Source organism: Scyliorhinus canicula, chromosome 1 (assembly GCF_902713615.1).
Source record: "Scyliorhinus canicula chromosome 1, sScyCan1.1, whole genome shotgun sequence".
NCBI lineage: Eukaryota > Metazoa > Chordata > Chondrichthyes > Carcharhiniformes > Scyliorhinidae > Scyliorhinus > Scyliorhinus canicula.
In genome coordinates, this window is record NC_052146.1 from 290536157 (window position 1) to 290550800 (window position 14644).

Below are 14644 nucleotides of genomic sequence, written 5' to 3' on the forward strand. Positions count from 1 at the left end.
TGATTTTGAATGCCTCCTCTTCGCTTTGTTTCCTCAAAGGAAAACAGTCCTAGACTCTCCCATCTATCTTCATAACTGAAGTTCCTGATCCCTGGAACCACTCTCGTGAATCTTTTCTAAACGCTCTCTAAAACTTACACATTTTTCTTAAAGTGTGGTACCCAGAACTGGACACAATACTCTAGCTGAGGCCGAACTAGTGACTGATAAAAGTTCAACAGACTCTCCTTGCTCTTATACACTATGCCCCACGACACTGTACGCTTTATTAACCTTTCTCTCAACTTGACCGGCTACCTTCAATGATTTGTGCAGATACACCCAGGGCCCTGTACCCACTTTCTCCTGTACCCACTTTCACTCTGAGAAGATCTGAGGCAGTGAGAAGATGTCTTTTCTTTTTACCGGGCCAAGAAGATGGTCAAAAGGACTGGTGGTCTTCCAACTACTGGTCTTAAGACAGCTGTCAACAGCCCGGAATCTGGTGGCTGTTGACCTCAGGTAGTGTTGGACATTTCTGTTCTCAATTTGGGTACATATCTGCACTGAGTGAAGGTCAAGCCGATGTAGAAAGCTTTAATCTCCAGAACTACATGCAGTTTCAAAGTCAGGTCAGGCAGAGTGCACTTTGCTTGACTTGTGAATAGGTAGGGTGGGGAACGAAGAATAGGCCTTATATTTCTCAAACTTTGATACAATTTTCACAACATCCCAACCACAGTCATGTGGCCGTTGCAGTTTTTGTACTTCACGAGCCTTGAAGGTGATGTATAACATTTTCCTTAAATATTAAAATGTCATCCCACCCCTTACCGTGATGGTGAAAACTCTGGCTATGTGATTAGATATATGCCACATTTCCAAAAGTCTATTGCAAAACTGGTCAGTGACTGAATTACGCATTTATAAAGGTTCATAGCAACAAGTAAGAAAACAAATCCATTTGTCTACATGGTACAATGTTCTATGAAGTGCATTCATCATACTGCTCTGCTCTTTTTAAACATTCATTTATCTCTTTATCTTCACTGTCACATGTTTAACAATTAGTTACCTTAATCTAAAGTGCCTGAAGAGGAACTTACAATGTCAAATTTGCTTGCAGCAAATCAGTACTATAATCAAAGCTTTTTGTTGTACATTTATAGACAATGAACGTTACTTAGTAACATGCCATATTGTTTCCAGATAATGCACATTATGCATGTGGCATGCAGACAAAGGATTTGTGTTTGAAGCGCTGTCACAAGGATGAAAACCCTTTAATAAAATTTCTCTGCTACAAGCCTGCACTTTGACAGTAATCTAGTTATGTTTTGGTTGTATTCATGAATAACCATTACTACATTATTTCTGGTTTGGGCAGGGACTAAAACCAGCAAGGAAAGAAGGGGAAGAGCATGCGATAATTGATGTATTTGATGCCCTCAAGCTTTATAGCCAAATAATCACTTCTGAATGGCTACCCCAATTTTTATTAGCAGGTTAAAGGCATGGTGATGGTACTGCCTCATGATTTATTGGTCATCAGTGCTGGAAAATGAAACATCTTTTCATTTTAACACCCAGTGTAAGCATCAAACACTACTAGATCAGTTATAGTATGAGTACGATACACAGTATATCTGCTACCATCATGCCCCAACAATAAGCACAAGACCCAATTTTAGAAGAGATCCCATAAAAAGGTATCTGGCTGTCTTAATATCATATTGCCAGAATATATTAATCATAATCGTCCTGAATTTCTACAGCAATTCGTCAGATTACCCTTGATATCTTGTGAGGAGTTTCCCAGGGAATGACTGTTTCACCACGGAATTACCGTCAAACAAGACTTGGGAATCCCCAAAATTCTGCCTGAATTTAGGAATGCTTGCATGCATTTTACAGGGCAATATAGTACTCAAACAGGTTTTGCACAAATTCCATGATGCTAATATTAGCTGGCATCACAGCAAGTGTTTTTAATGCAATTTACATCACACTATTGATCATTTATTGGCAAATAAAATGATTTGCCAAACACTTCCCTGGACATATTGACTTTTACATCTGTGAAGGTAACCATTAGTTTACCTTCTTGACCTGGTAAAATTAGGTTAAGATGCAAGATTGTGATCTATCAGAATGTTTTCAGTGGTCTTTGATTTTAGTAGGGCCTTCTAGTATAGTCACCAGATCTTGATTTTAAATTTGGCTGATGCACAACCAAGATCTTAGATGAAGTATTCTTTGGTAGTTCTCACGGAATCCAGTGTGGCAATATTTTAGGCTCTTTCCTGTACTAACAAATACTAGAGTTCTCAATACAGGCCATACTGTTTGAAATAACCATGTATGAATAAAAGATTTAGCTGAAGCATGTTAGAGGACATTGCAATAAAGTTAAGTACTGAAACAAGACAATATCAAAGTACAGATGAAATTTATCAGCACTCTACTTATTGACGGATCAGTGAACAATTTAAAAAGTAATTGCGCACTAACCTTTCAGAATGTAATCTGTCAGCAAGCTTGGCACTCTTTCACTGTCTTCCTTCATTGCCTGAAGGACTTAAAGGGAGATGCCAACAATTAGATTTTCAAATCAACATTTACTTAACTCAGGAAAAGATAAGTACAGCGAAGTAAATAAAGGAGATTCTTTGGAATATTTAAAATAATCAAAAGACTAAACACACAGCAGTCACAATTTATTTTTAAAAATTTATTTATGGGATGTGGACGTCGCTGGTTAGGCCACCATTTATTGCCCATCCCTAGTTGCTTTCTTGAACCGCTGCAGCCCTTTAGTTGTAGGTACACCCACTGTGCTGTTAGGGAGGGAGTTCCAGGATGTTGCCCCAGCGACAGGGAAGAAAAAGCGATATATTTCCAAGTCAGGGCGGTGAGTGACTTGGAGGGGAACTGCCAGGTGGTGGGGTTCCCTGCTGGTATCTGATGCTCCTGGAGGGTTTGAATGTTTGTGGAAGGAGGAGCAACCAAGCAGGCTGCTTTGTCCTGGATGGTGTTGAGCTTCCACATCTCCAGGCATGTGGAGAGTATTCCATTACACTCCTGACTTGTGCCTTGTAGATGGTGGACAGGCTTTGGGGGGGTCAGGAGGGGAGTTACTTGCCGTAGGATTCCTAGCCTTTGACCTGCTCTGGTAGCCACAGTATTAATGTGGCTAGTCCAGTTCAGTTTCTGATCAATGGTAATCCCCAGTATGTTGATTGTGGGGGATTCAGCGTTGGTAATGCCATTGAATGTCAAGGGGCGATGGTTAGATCCTCTCTTGTAGGAGGAGATGATCATTGTCTGGCACTTGTGTGGCACAAATGTAACTTGCCACTTGTCAGCCCAAGCCTGGATATTGTCCAGGTCTTGCTGCATTTGGACATGGATTGTTTGTTATCTGAGGAGTCATGAATGGTGCTGAACATTGTGCAGTCATCCGCAAACATCCCCACTTCTGACCTTGTGATGGAAGGGAGGTCATTGATGAAGCTGCTGAAGATGGTTAGGCCTAAGACACTGAGGAACTCCTGCAGTGATGTCCTGGAGCTGAGATGATTGACCTCCAGCCACCACAACCACCTTCTGTCGTGCCATGCATGACACAAATATAAAGTAAACAAATATGCAGACACTAAATGAAAATTAGCATGAATGAATGCACTGTATCAGTAATTTTTTGTACTCACTACTCCAGCAACAGAGAATTATTCCTCAAGACTGCGAGTAGATTCAGATTTGGCCTCCAAATACATAGCTATTTTTTGTAGTAACTATCATGGGCAAAACAGTTGAGAGCAAATTGACAGCTCATTTAACACTTCACCCGATTCTGAGCAGCTTGATGGAAAAGAAAATATAGGTATAGTGTAAGACGGGCTCCTGTTTCGCTATTGGCGCTCTCAGTCTTCAAACAGGATGGAAAGCTACTGCGATACTTACAAACCGCAGCTGTAATAAATAACGTTCACAAAGACGGAGCAACTTACACCAACCTATTAATTAACTCGACTGCATGTATATTCCAGGGGATAAAAAGCACCAATTTCATGGGACTATCTTCCTGTACCACAATGGTGCCAGAGATACGGCCAATGCTATATGGACCACTAATTCAGCTGCAGAGTGGGTTACCTGAGATTTTAAGGAATGGTATTTGGGAGCGATGAACCTAGTTAACAAACATATTTATGGATAATTTAAGCACAGTGGATTTTCAGTCAGCGGTGTTTTGATATATTGGTCCCACCATCTTCAGGGCCAACTACAGGTGCCACCCATCATAAAGGCCACCTGAATGCCATCTGTAGCCATACACCTCTACATACCTATTTGGAGTCATCAAAATACAGGTTCAACGTTCAGCCACCTATTTGAATTTATAATTATAATTTATTAGAAATAATGGTAAAATAAATTCTTCCCTCAATGGTTTGAGAGCTAATGCTTATACTTGGATTTTATAAAATCATCTATACTCACTTTTGGTCAAGATTTGAAGATCTTCTACAGATGGGGGGCCAGCCTTCTTCTCATAAGGGATGACTGTTGTCAAATACTGTCATAAATAGAGTAAAATAGATGATAGTGATCTGCCATGAACAACATTAGTATATAAGTTCTAACACAAGTTGCATTTATCCATCAAATCTGCCCACATCTCCACTGATTGCAGGCTAAAGCCAGCAGGAGGAAAGAGGCTGAGGGATAGCTTCTAGTAATGTCCAATTATACTAAATACAATTACACCATTACATGCTTTTTACTCAGACACTGGTAAATGTCAAATCAACATCTGATGTTAAATATCAAACCTTCAAAACTCATCAAACACGCAGGTAAATAACTATCATAGTTGTTATTGCACCTGAAGAGCACAATAACAGACAGACAATATACTCAAGAGGAAGTATACCGCTACACTGAACAAATGGTGAGAAAAGAGGATGGATGAATTTGTAAACACTTAAGAGTTATGACAGAGTGAGGTGTCATCAGTTTTATTCTGAGCACTGATAGCAGTATACACTATGTAAGTAGTATACAGTATGTAAGACTCTGTTTATTACTCATTCAAAACTGGAATTGTCCCCCAAATTCCTAAATGCTGAAAGTTTAGCTGGAAACAGATCTGACCGTACACAAACAGAGCTGGAACATCACAATTTTACCGTGACTAAATGACAGTTACCATAAAATCATATCGCAGAATGCTTGCAGTGCAGAAGGAGGCCATTCGGCCGATTTAGTCTGCACCAACCATGAAAAGAGCATCCTAACCTAGGCCATTTCCCTGCCCTATCCCAGTGACCCCTAACCTTTGGACACGGAGGCAATTTTAGCATGGCCAATCCACATAACCTGCACGTCTTTAGACAATGGGAGGAAAGCGGAGCACCTGGAAAAAGCCCACACAGACACGGGGAGAATGTACAAACTCCACACAGTCACCCAAGGTTGGAATTAAACCCGGGTCCCTGGTGCTGTGAGGCAGCAGTGCTAACCATTGTGCCATGCCACCTAACCATCTGCACCAGTGGATCTGTTCATGAAAATATGGTAAGGAGAAAACACTTCCCAATCAACTGTCTATAAATTGTCATCTCATTATCTGTCTTACTGAAGATGCAGACTGCATACGAATGGCATGCAGGTCTAAAATGTACATTGGCAACTAACTCTGTTTTGAGACCTATTAGATTTGAAAGACATTAGATTCTGCTATACTTGTACTTTTACGTCAGCACATGGGAAACTGAGCACGGGACTTCATGGACAACCGAAATGTTTACATGGCCACTTGTGTCATTTATTTAAGCTGATGGCCGACAGGACGAGTAGGCAGAGATAACAAGTTAATTATGAAAACCCCTACATTATGTATGTCAATCTAATTCATAGAATTTTCAAAAAGGTGGTTTCATTTTTATTTAAGAACATCAAAAGATACTCGCTGTGGGGTACAAAACATTATCTGGAGAATATCAAGTCACAACTTTGCAGATTTTGCAAGAGAATTGGACTGTAAATGTCCTCAATAGATCTATATCCATGTGTCCATCAAATGATTGACTACCTCCTTCCAGACTGAATTTATATCAAATATTATAATTATATAAAGTAGTACATTTAGAGTACTATTTTCAACACCCCATAATAGGGAGGATATACTGGCCTTGGGAGGGTTCAAATTATACCAGGGCAGGAGCAAATGATGATGGCTGGTTGCTGGAATTCCTTTGAGTAAAGAAGATTAAGAGGTGACCTATTTGATGTGCTTTCAATCAGTCAAAGATATGGGGCGGAATTCTCCGCTCCCCACGTGGCGTGGGAGAAGCGTGGGAGAGCCTCCCGGCATTTTTTACGCCCCCCTGGTGCCCCCAGCGATGCCCCCCCCCCCCCCCCCCCCCCCACCCGGCTCGGAAAAATCACCGCTCGCCGTTTTTCACGGCGAGCGGCGATTCTCCGAGCCCGATGGGCCGAGCAGCCGGCCCTTCATGCCCGTTTCACCACGGCAGCAACCACACCTGGTCGCTGCATTCGTGAAACGGGCGCCAGATGCCCGTTTGGGGCATCTAGGGGCCCGATTTGGACGGGAGCACCGCGACTGTGCTCCGGAGGGGACAGGCCCGCGATCGGTGCCCACCGATCGTCGGGCCAGCGTCCAAAACGGACGCACTCTTTCCCCTCCGCCGCCCGGCAGGATCAAGCCGCCACATCTTGCCGGGCGGCTGAGAAAAAAGATGGCCACCGCGCATGCGCGTGTTCGTGCCGTCTGCGCGATGAAGTCATCCGAGCATGCGCGGGTTGGAACCGGCAATCCGCGCATGCGCGGATGACTTCACATTCTCGGCGTGACGAGGTCGCGGGCGAGAAAGACGGAGGCCCGCTCCTAGCCCCCCGGGTGGGGGTGAATTAGGCGCGGGGAGTGGGCCCGAGGCCGTCGTGAACCTCGGCCGAGTTCACAATGGCCTTCACGAATTCGGCCCCCTGCAGAGAATTCTGCCCACAAAGTGTCTATTTATCTACCCTGGTGCTATGAAACTTCATGGGGTCCAGAGTCGATGTTGAGGACTCCAAGCCGAACTCCCTCGACTGCATATCACTGTGATGCCATACAGAGGGAACCTTAGTTTATTGTCCCATTATCAAGCAAATGTGGTGCAATGTTTAACGGATATTAAACCAGCTTGTGTTTTTGTTTACATTGGAGGACCATCTTTGGATTCATGAACAGCAAGGTGACAGCAGGTCTGACCAGTACAATAATTGCTGTTTTCTCACATTTTGCTGCTGCACGAATAGGAAATATTATTATGCCAATGACCATGAAATAGAGGCACATTTCTTGTCAAATGGCTTTAGAATTCCTTTTATAAAATGAGAAGACAACTTCAACATTTTTCAACAACATCCTTTGGTGAAATGAGAATGAAAATTACTTTCACATTTCATTAATAATCAAAGGAGTTGTAATGCCACATTAATGCACGATGCTGATGTAACTTTCTCCCAAGGATACCTGATCAAACCACAATCCTGTTCAAAGAAATTTCCTATTTATCAATCACTTCATATCCCCAAATATTTATAAAGAAATTATGATTTTTTTTGGGCAAAATTTTGATACGTTTTATGCTCAGCCAGTCGCACTGAGTATTGTCATTACCTAACTTCACAAAAACAAGAGGCGGGATTCTCCATTTCTGAGACTGAGGGCTGGGTTTCCGATTTTGAGACTAAGTGCTGACGTCGGCGTAGAAACCGATTCAGCAACTTTAAATGAGCTAGCACTATCGCCACGTGGAACGCAACGGCGCTGGATTCACCGGGTCCGTGATTGGCGCACGAGGTTCATACGCCGCAACCGTACTTAAACGATCCATCCCCCACACACCGTCACAGTCAATAAGATGGCTGCAAGGAGAGCAGCGCCATGGTTCTGGGACGCTGAGCTGGAGATCCTCCTGGATGCCGTAAAGGAGAGGCGGGTGCTCCTGCACCCCGGCCCGGAACAAAAACCAACAGGTGCCTCTGTTCACTGTGCCTGGGCGCAGGTGGCAGATGCAGGCAGCGCTGTGGGCAACATCGTCTGGACTGGCATCCAGTGCAGGTAGAAATTCCACAACCTCTTCAGGGCGGCCAGGGTGAGAAGGCAGCGCTGTGCCCCTAGCACCAACACACCCGCAACCCGGCCCCTCCCCGCCCCCCCCCCAGGAGACAGCAGACCCATCATCCCGCCCCACATGCCAGCACCCATGCCAGCTGCAATAGCCAGGTGCCCTTGCCAGATGCCATCACCTACCCAACCCCTGGGCTGAATGCGTTGGAACGTCTAACAGTGTCATTGCTTGTGTTTGCCCCCCCCCCTCGACCCCTACCCCCTCCACCCAACCCCTACCCCCTCGACCCACCCCCCTACCCCCTCAATCCACCCCCTACCCCCCTCCACCCACCCCTCCCCCCTACCCCCCTCCGCCACCCCTCGACCCCCCTCCGCCACCCCTCGACCCCCCTCCACCACCCCTCAACCCCAACCCCTACCCGCGACCCACCCCCTCCCCCACCCCTCGACCCACCCGCGACCCACCCCCTCTCCCCACCCCCTACCCCCCGACCCACCCCCTACCCACTCCTACTCCCCACCCACCCCTACCCCCCACCCCCCCACCCGACACACTCCCCTCCCCCACCCCACGACCCACCCCCTCGACCCACATTCACCCCGACCCTCGATCCACCCCCACGACCCACCCCCGGCCCTCGATCCACCCCCTCACCCTCGACCCACCCCCACAACCCACCCCTACGACCAACCCCCTCGACCCACCCCCAACCCACATCCCTTACCCTCTCTCACCACCCCACATCCCTTCACCCACCTCAGAACCCCCCCCCCCCCCCATCCTGCTGTCGAACCATACATTTTGCTTTGTGTCCTGCAGGAGATGGGGCCGGTTCATCCGGAGACCATTGTCCCCAGCCAGTGCCAAAGCTGTGCCCCCCTGATGGCCGAGTAGAAAGAGTAGAATAATAGCCTGAACACCAGCACTCTGCCCGAGACCCAAGGGACCACAGATTTCGGGTTGGGTGAGGAAATTGACGTTCCATCACTGCTATCTCCAACACCCTCCAGCATCTCAGAGACTATCACCTCGGTTGGGCACATTAGTGAAGAGGCTCCTGAGACACTATCTGGTGCGCACCACAAATCGCATCCGGTACAGCAGGTGGAGGTAGGAGCAGTGAGGGACAGGACGGTCTGAGGGCAGGTCAGCCCCAGGAACCAGCTGCCGCACAGACGGGTCCCGGGCATCTCGAACACCCAGTCCCAGCAACAGTGGAGATGGAGCCAGGGACCCAGGGACGGCCGGCTTCCAGCACCTGCAGGCGCAGGTGGAGGAGTCCATCCGTGTGCAGGATCAGGGGGTGGTGCTGGTGCTTGTCACCCAGGCCGACACCACACGGATGGCGTCCGAGGTGGAGGCAATGGGGGCGACGGCGTCGGATATGTGTCAGAGTGTGCAGGTGGGGGCTGTGACCCAGGACAGGGCTACCCTCTCAGAGGCAGCTATGTGCCAGAGCCACCTGGACATTGCAGCGGTGCACCTCAGCATGGCCCAGTTACAGCAGGCCATGGCTGAGAACGTTAGCGGCATTACCCAGGTGCTGGCCTGCATGGCGCAGACACTGGGCGGGGTGGTCCAGTCCCAGAGGCAGGTGTCCCAGTCCCAGAGGGAGGTGTCCCACACCCAGAGGGACGTGGCCCAGTCACTGGCTGATGTGGCACAGACCGTCAGGGTGGTGGCACAGTCGCAGACGGTCCACTCCTTGTGCTCCATGGCCGTGAACATGCAGACCCTGGTCGAGACAAGAGCAGGCCTCCAGGACTGACAGTACCAAATGGTAGGCGGCCCTCAAGGAATCGCTCTGCTCCCACCCACATCCCATGGAGTAGCCCAGGGCCATTGGGCACCCTGAGGGAGGAGGTGGTCCTGGGGCCCGTGCTGGTGATTCCCACAGGGGAGGTGCCGGAACAGCACACCACCTCGGACACCCTCCCACACCCCCCCTCCTGTCCCTCGTGCATCTGGTGGGCAGAACAGGGTGGCACCATGCCATCTGGGACACCCGAGCAGCAGCTGGGCCCATCCAGGCCAGGTTGCCTCAGGAGATATGTGCCAATGGGGACCCTTGTCGCAGGGCAGGAGTCACAGCAGGCCACCTCCAGTCCTGCTATACTGTCTGGGGAACCACCTAGGCGCAATATTGGGGCCTGCAGGCCAGAAAGTTAGACACCAGTTAAGTTGGCACGGGTGCAGGGCACAGTTGCTTTATAGGAGCTAGGGAACAGACTGTGCGTATTCCTCCACTATAAACACCTTTCAACACTGTTAAACCCTGCCTCTGTGCTCTATATGATGGGTGTGGGGGTAGGCCGGTCAGTGCTGGCCAGGAGGAGTGGGGGGGGGACCAGTGCCGGCCCCATGGGTGGTCCGTGCTCCCCACCCTACCTCTTTCCCCCACTGCCCCGACTGTCCCCAGCACCCCCACCCCAGGGATTCAACGGGACCGTGTGATGGACTGGCCAGCTCGCATGCAGGGATGACCCAGGTGGAAGGTGTTACTGTGGGCATGAGTCAGATATTTTCATACGATGTGGAGCACGGATATCATCGCAGAGCGGGTAGTCATCATCCTCCATCCCATGGACCAGACCCGCTGTCATTGCCCCCAGCTCGTCGTGCCGCAGGTATGTGTCATGGAGGGGGTGTGCATGCGGGTGGTTTGGTGGTGTGGGAGGTGAGAGGGTGTGGGTTTGAGATGGTGGTATCCGTGCCCCTGGCCAGCAATCCCCCCCTAGTCAGTGAAACATGTCGTGATGAAGCCGTCCCGTGCGCGGTGGCCCTGATGATGGCGTTGTGCGGCCTCCCGTGCTTGCCTGGGCAAAACCATTAAAGTGTAAGCACAGTCCTTTGTAACAGCTAATTCTAGATTTTGGCAATGCCCTGAGGGTGCTGAGCAAAGCCCAGGTGCTTCCTATTGATACTGTAATTCCACTGGTTATAAAAAAACTCAATTCTATACGTTGGGTGCAGAACGTGATGTGGCAGCAAACAAGCTCCCACAAACAGCAAAGTGATGACATCCTATCTTAGCAATGTTGACGGAGGAATAGATATCGGCCAAATCAGTGCTGAACCCTGCTGTTCTTCGAGATAGTGTCATGGGATCGTTTCCGTCCACCTGATGTTTAACATCTCACCTGAAAGACGGCACCTGCAACACTGCATGCACTCCCTCAGTACTGCATTACAGCGTCAACTTCAATTTTTGTGTTGAAGTCCTCCTAATTCGGTTAACGTACAAAGGTGTACAAATGGCTTCAGTATTTTCAACCAAGAAAGGGCAACATGTGCTTGAATTCCTGCTCCCAAAATATATCAAACAATCCTGGTATGGATGCCAGGTGAGAATGGTTGAAGATGATGCTGTCTCTTTTCATCTGTTGCCCTGGCCCTCGAGTGGAGGTGGTTAAGGGGTTTGAAAAGTTCTCATGTATTATTTGCTGAAGAAATGCTGGAATTCAAAAAGCTGAAATCTAAAAGAGAGAACATGGTGTAGAGGGCAACATATTAACATGGATGAAGGCTTTATTAGCTAACAGGAAGCAAAGAGGAGGGATAAATGGGTGGTCACAGGGATTGTGCCGAGACCGAATGTTTGGTCGTTAAATTTGCAGATAACACACAGCAGAGGAAGAGAGTCCCAAAAGGGACACAGATAGGTTAAGTGAGTGGTCAAAAATTTACCAGATGGAGGATAATGTGGAAAAATATGAACTTATTCACTTCAGCAGGAACAGTAGAAAAGCAGTATATAACGTAAATGGAGAGAGATTTTGTTGCTTCTCGGTCTTTTGGCTGAGATCAAGTTTCCAATCAAGCCCAAGATGAGGTCCAATTCTGTTTCTTGTCATCTTGGATCTTGTCGGTCTCTCTTGTAGAGACCATGAATTGGCTTCAATTTTAATTTGTTCTTGGAGCAAGCACTGAGGTGGATTAAGGGTTTGCTCTATCTACTCTGCGCATTGGCTTTGTAACTTTGAGAAAATGGAATGATTTCAGAACTTTTTATTTCTTTATTCGTTCATGGGATGTAAGCGTTTCTGGCTGGGCCAGCATTTATTGCCTGACCCTGAGGGCACTAAGTCAACCACATTGCTGTGGATCTGAGTCATGTGCAGGCCAGACCAGGTAAGAATGACAGATTTCCTTCCCTAAAGGATGTCAGTGAACCAGATGGTTGTTTACTACAATCGACAATGATTTCATGAACCTATATTCCAGATTTTTATTGAATTCAAATTTCACCATCTGCCTTGGTGGGATTCAAACTCAGGTCCCTGGAGGATTACCCTGGGTCTCTGGAATACTAGTCCAGTGACAACACCACTACGCCACTACTTTCTCACTGTGAGGTACAAGGGATCTGGTTGTTCTGGCATATGAATCATTAAGATTAATAGGCAGGTACAGCAAGAGATTCAAATGGCAAATTGCCATTTACTGGAAGGGAAGATGTTTTATTGCAGCTGTAGAGCATTGGTGAGACTATATCTTGAATACCGTGTATAGTTTTGGTCTCCTTATTTAAAAAAAATATATAAATGCTTTAGAAGCAGTACAGAAAAGGTTCACTTGACTCATTCCTGGGATGAAGGCCTTATCCTTGACTCATTCCTGGGGTGAAGGGCTTATTCTTGACTCATTCCTGGGATGAAGGGCTTATTAACATTAACAGAATTTACAGTGCAGAAGGAGGCCATTCAGCCCATCGAGTCTGCACCGGCTCTTGGAAAGAGCACCCCACCCAAGGTCAACACTTCCACCCTATCCCCATAACCCCACCCAACACTAAGGGCAATTTTGGACACTAAGGGCAATTTATCATGGCCAATCCACCTAACCTGCACATCTTTGGACTGTGGGAGGAAACCGGAGCACCCGGAGGAAACCCACGCACACACGGGGTGGATGTGCAGACTCCGCACAGACAGTGACCCAAGCCGGAATCGAACCTGGGACCCTGGAGCTGTGAAGCGATTGTGCTATCCACAATGCTACCGTGCTGTCCATTGAAGCTCACCGGGCTTATCCTAAGAAGAAACATTGATGAACCTGTTTGGCCTCCATCCATTGAGTTTAGAAGCATGAGCGTTGATCTTATTGAAACATAAAAGATCCTGAGAGGGCGTAGCAGGGTAAGGATGTTTCTTCTTGGCAGTGAAATTAGAGAAGATAGTTTAAGAATAAGAGTTTAAGAATAAGAGTCTCCCCTTTTTAAGACTGATGAGGGGAATACTTTTCACAAAAAGGATCATTGTATGTGGAATTCTGGGTCATTGAATTTATTTATATTTTTGATAGACAAACAAGTCAAGATTTATGGAGTCAGAAAGGAAAGTGAAGTTCAGAACAAAACCAAATCATCCATGATCTTATTGAATGGCAGAGCAGGATCGAAAGGCCGAATGGCCTACCGCAAGTACAATGTTTCTACAATCAGCAGTCCAGTGACTTCTTTGATTACTATTGCATAATGGGAACATATTTCTTATTTTTGACTAAGAAAAACCTTCCTGGGTTGCAATTATTGAAAGAACAGATTGTGTATGACATATAACATTCTTTACCACTAGATGGCACCATTTCACAGCCTGCCAACCAACCAAACAGGGCGGGATTCTCCGACCCCCGCGGGGTCAGAGAATCGGCAGGGGGCAGCGTGAATCGCGCTGGTCGAGGGCCGTTGGCAGCTGCCCCCCCCCCCCCGGCAATTCTCTGGGCCCCAATAACCTGTTTTCGGCCAGTCCCACCGGCGTGAAACAGATATGGTCCATCCCGGCGGGATCTGGCTTGGAGGGCGGCTTGCGGAGTCCTCGGGGGCGCGGGGGTATCCGGGCACGGTGATCGGTCCCGCGATCGGGGCCCACCGATCTGCGGGCGGACCTGTGCCGTGGGGGCACTCTTTCCCTCCGCGCCGGCCTCTGGAAGGCTCCACCATGGCCGGCACGGAGAAGGAACCCCTTGCGCATGCGCAGGAAACAAGCCGGCGGTTCTGCACAAGAAACACGCCGGCAGTTCTGCGCATGCGCCAACTCGTGCTGGCCCTTTGGCGCCGGTTGGTGCGGCGCCAACCCCTCCAGCGCCAGCCTAGCCCCCAGAAGTGCGGAAGATTCCGCAACTTCCGGGCGGCCCGACGCTGGAATGGTTCGCGCCGCTCTTGGCGCCGGTACGGGCCGCCCCGCCAATTGCGGGAGAATCCCGCCCCAATTATTGAAGGAACAGATTGTATGACAGGTAGCATTATTTACCACTAGATGGCACCATTTCACAGCCTGCCAACCAACCAGACAAACAATGTTTGTGTGCGGTTCAGCTAGCCTGTGCTGTTGTTTGTTTCCATCAATAAACTTCACATGAATTATAAAACATGCTGCTCTAAATCAAGATGTTAGGTTTGTTATAAAGTCAAGAATTAGGTTTCCCGGATAAATTTATATCAGGATAATTAATGGTTGAATCAAGTTCCTTATACACAGCTAAGCTTCTTTCTGATGGCTATTATGTTCAAGGGAAGA

General features: G+C 47.9%; 1 protein-coding gene across 3 annotated transcripts in view; it reads right to left on the bottom strand.

Moving 5' to 3' along the window:
- LOC119975372 (fasciculation and elongation protein zeta-2-like) overlaps positions 1–14644 on the bottom strand; it is a 178076-nt gene that overhangs the window by 7547 nt on the left and 155885 nt on the right. For all 3 annotated transcript variants that reach the window (XM_038815006.1, XM_038815005.1, XM_038815004.1), the window contains 2 exons: positions 4483–4558; positions 2491–2556 (listed from right to left, as the gene is read on the bottom strand). In XM_038815006.1, coding sequence (XP_038670934.1) covers positions 2491–2556; positions 4483–4558 — 142 coding nt within the window. The remainder of the gene's footprint in view (positions 1–2490; positions 2557–4482; positions 4559–14644) is intronic.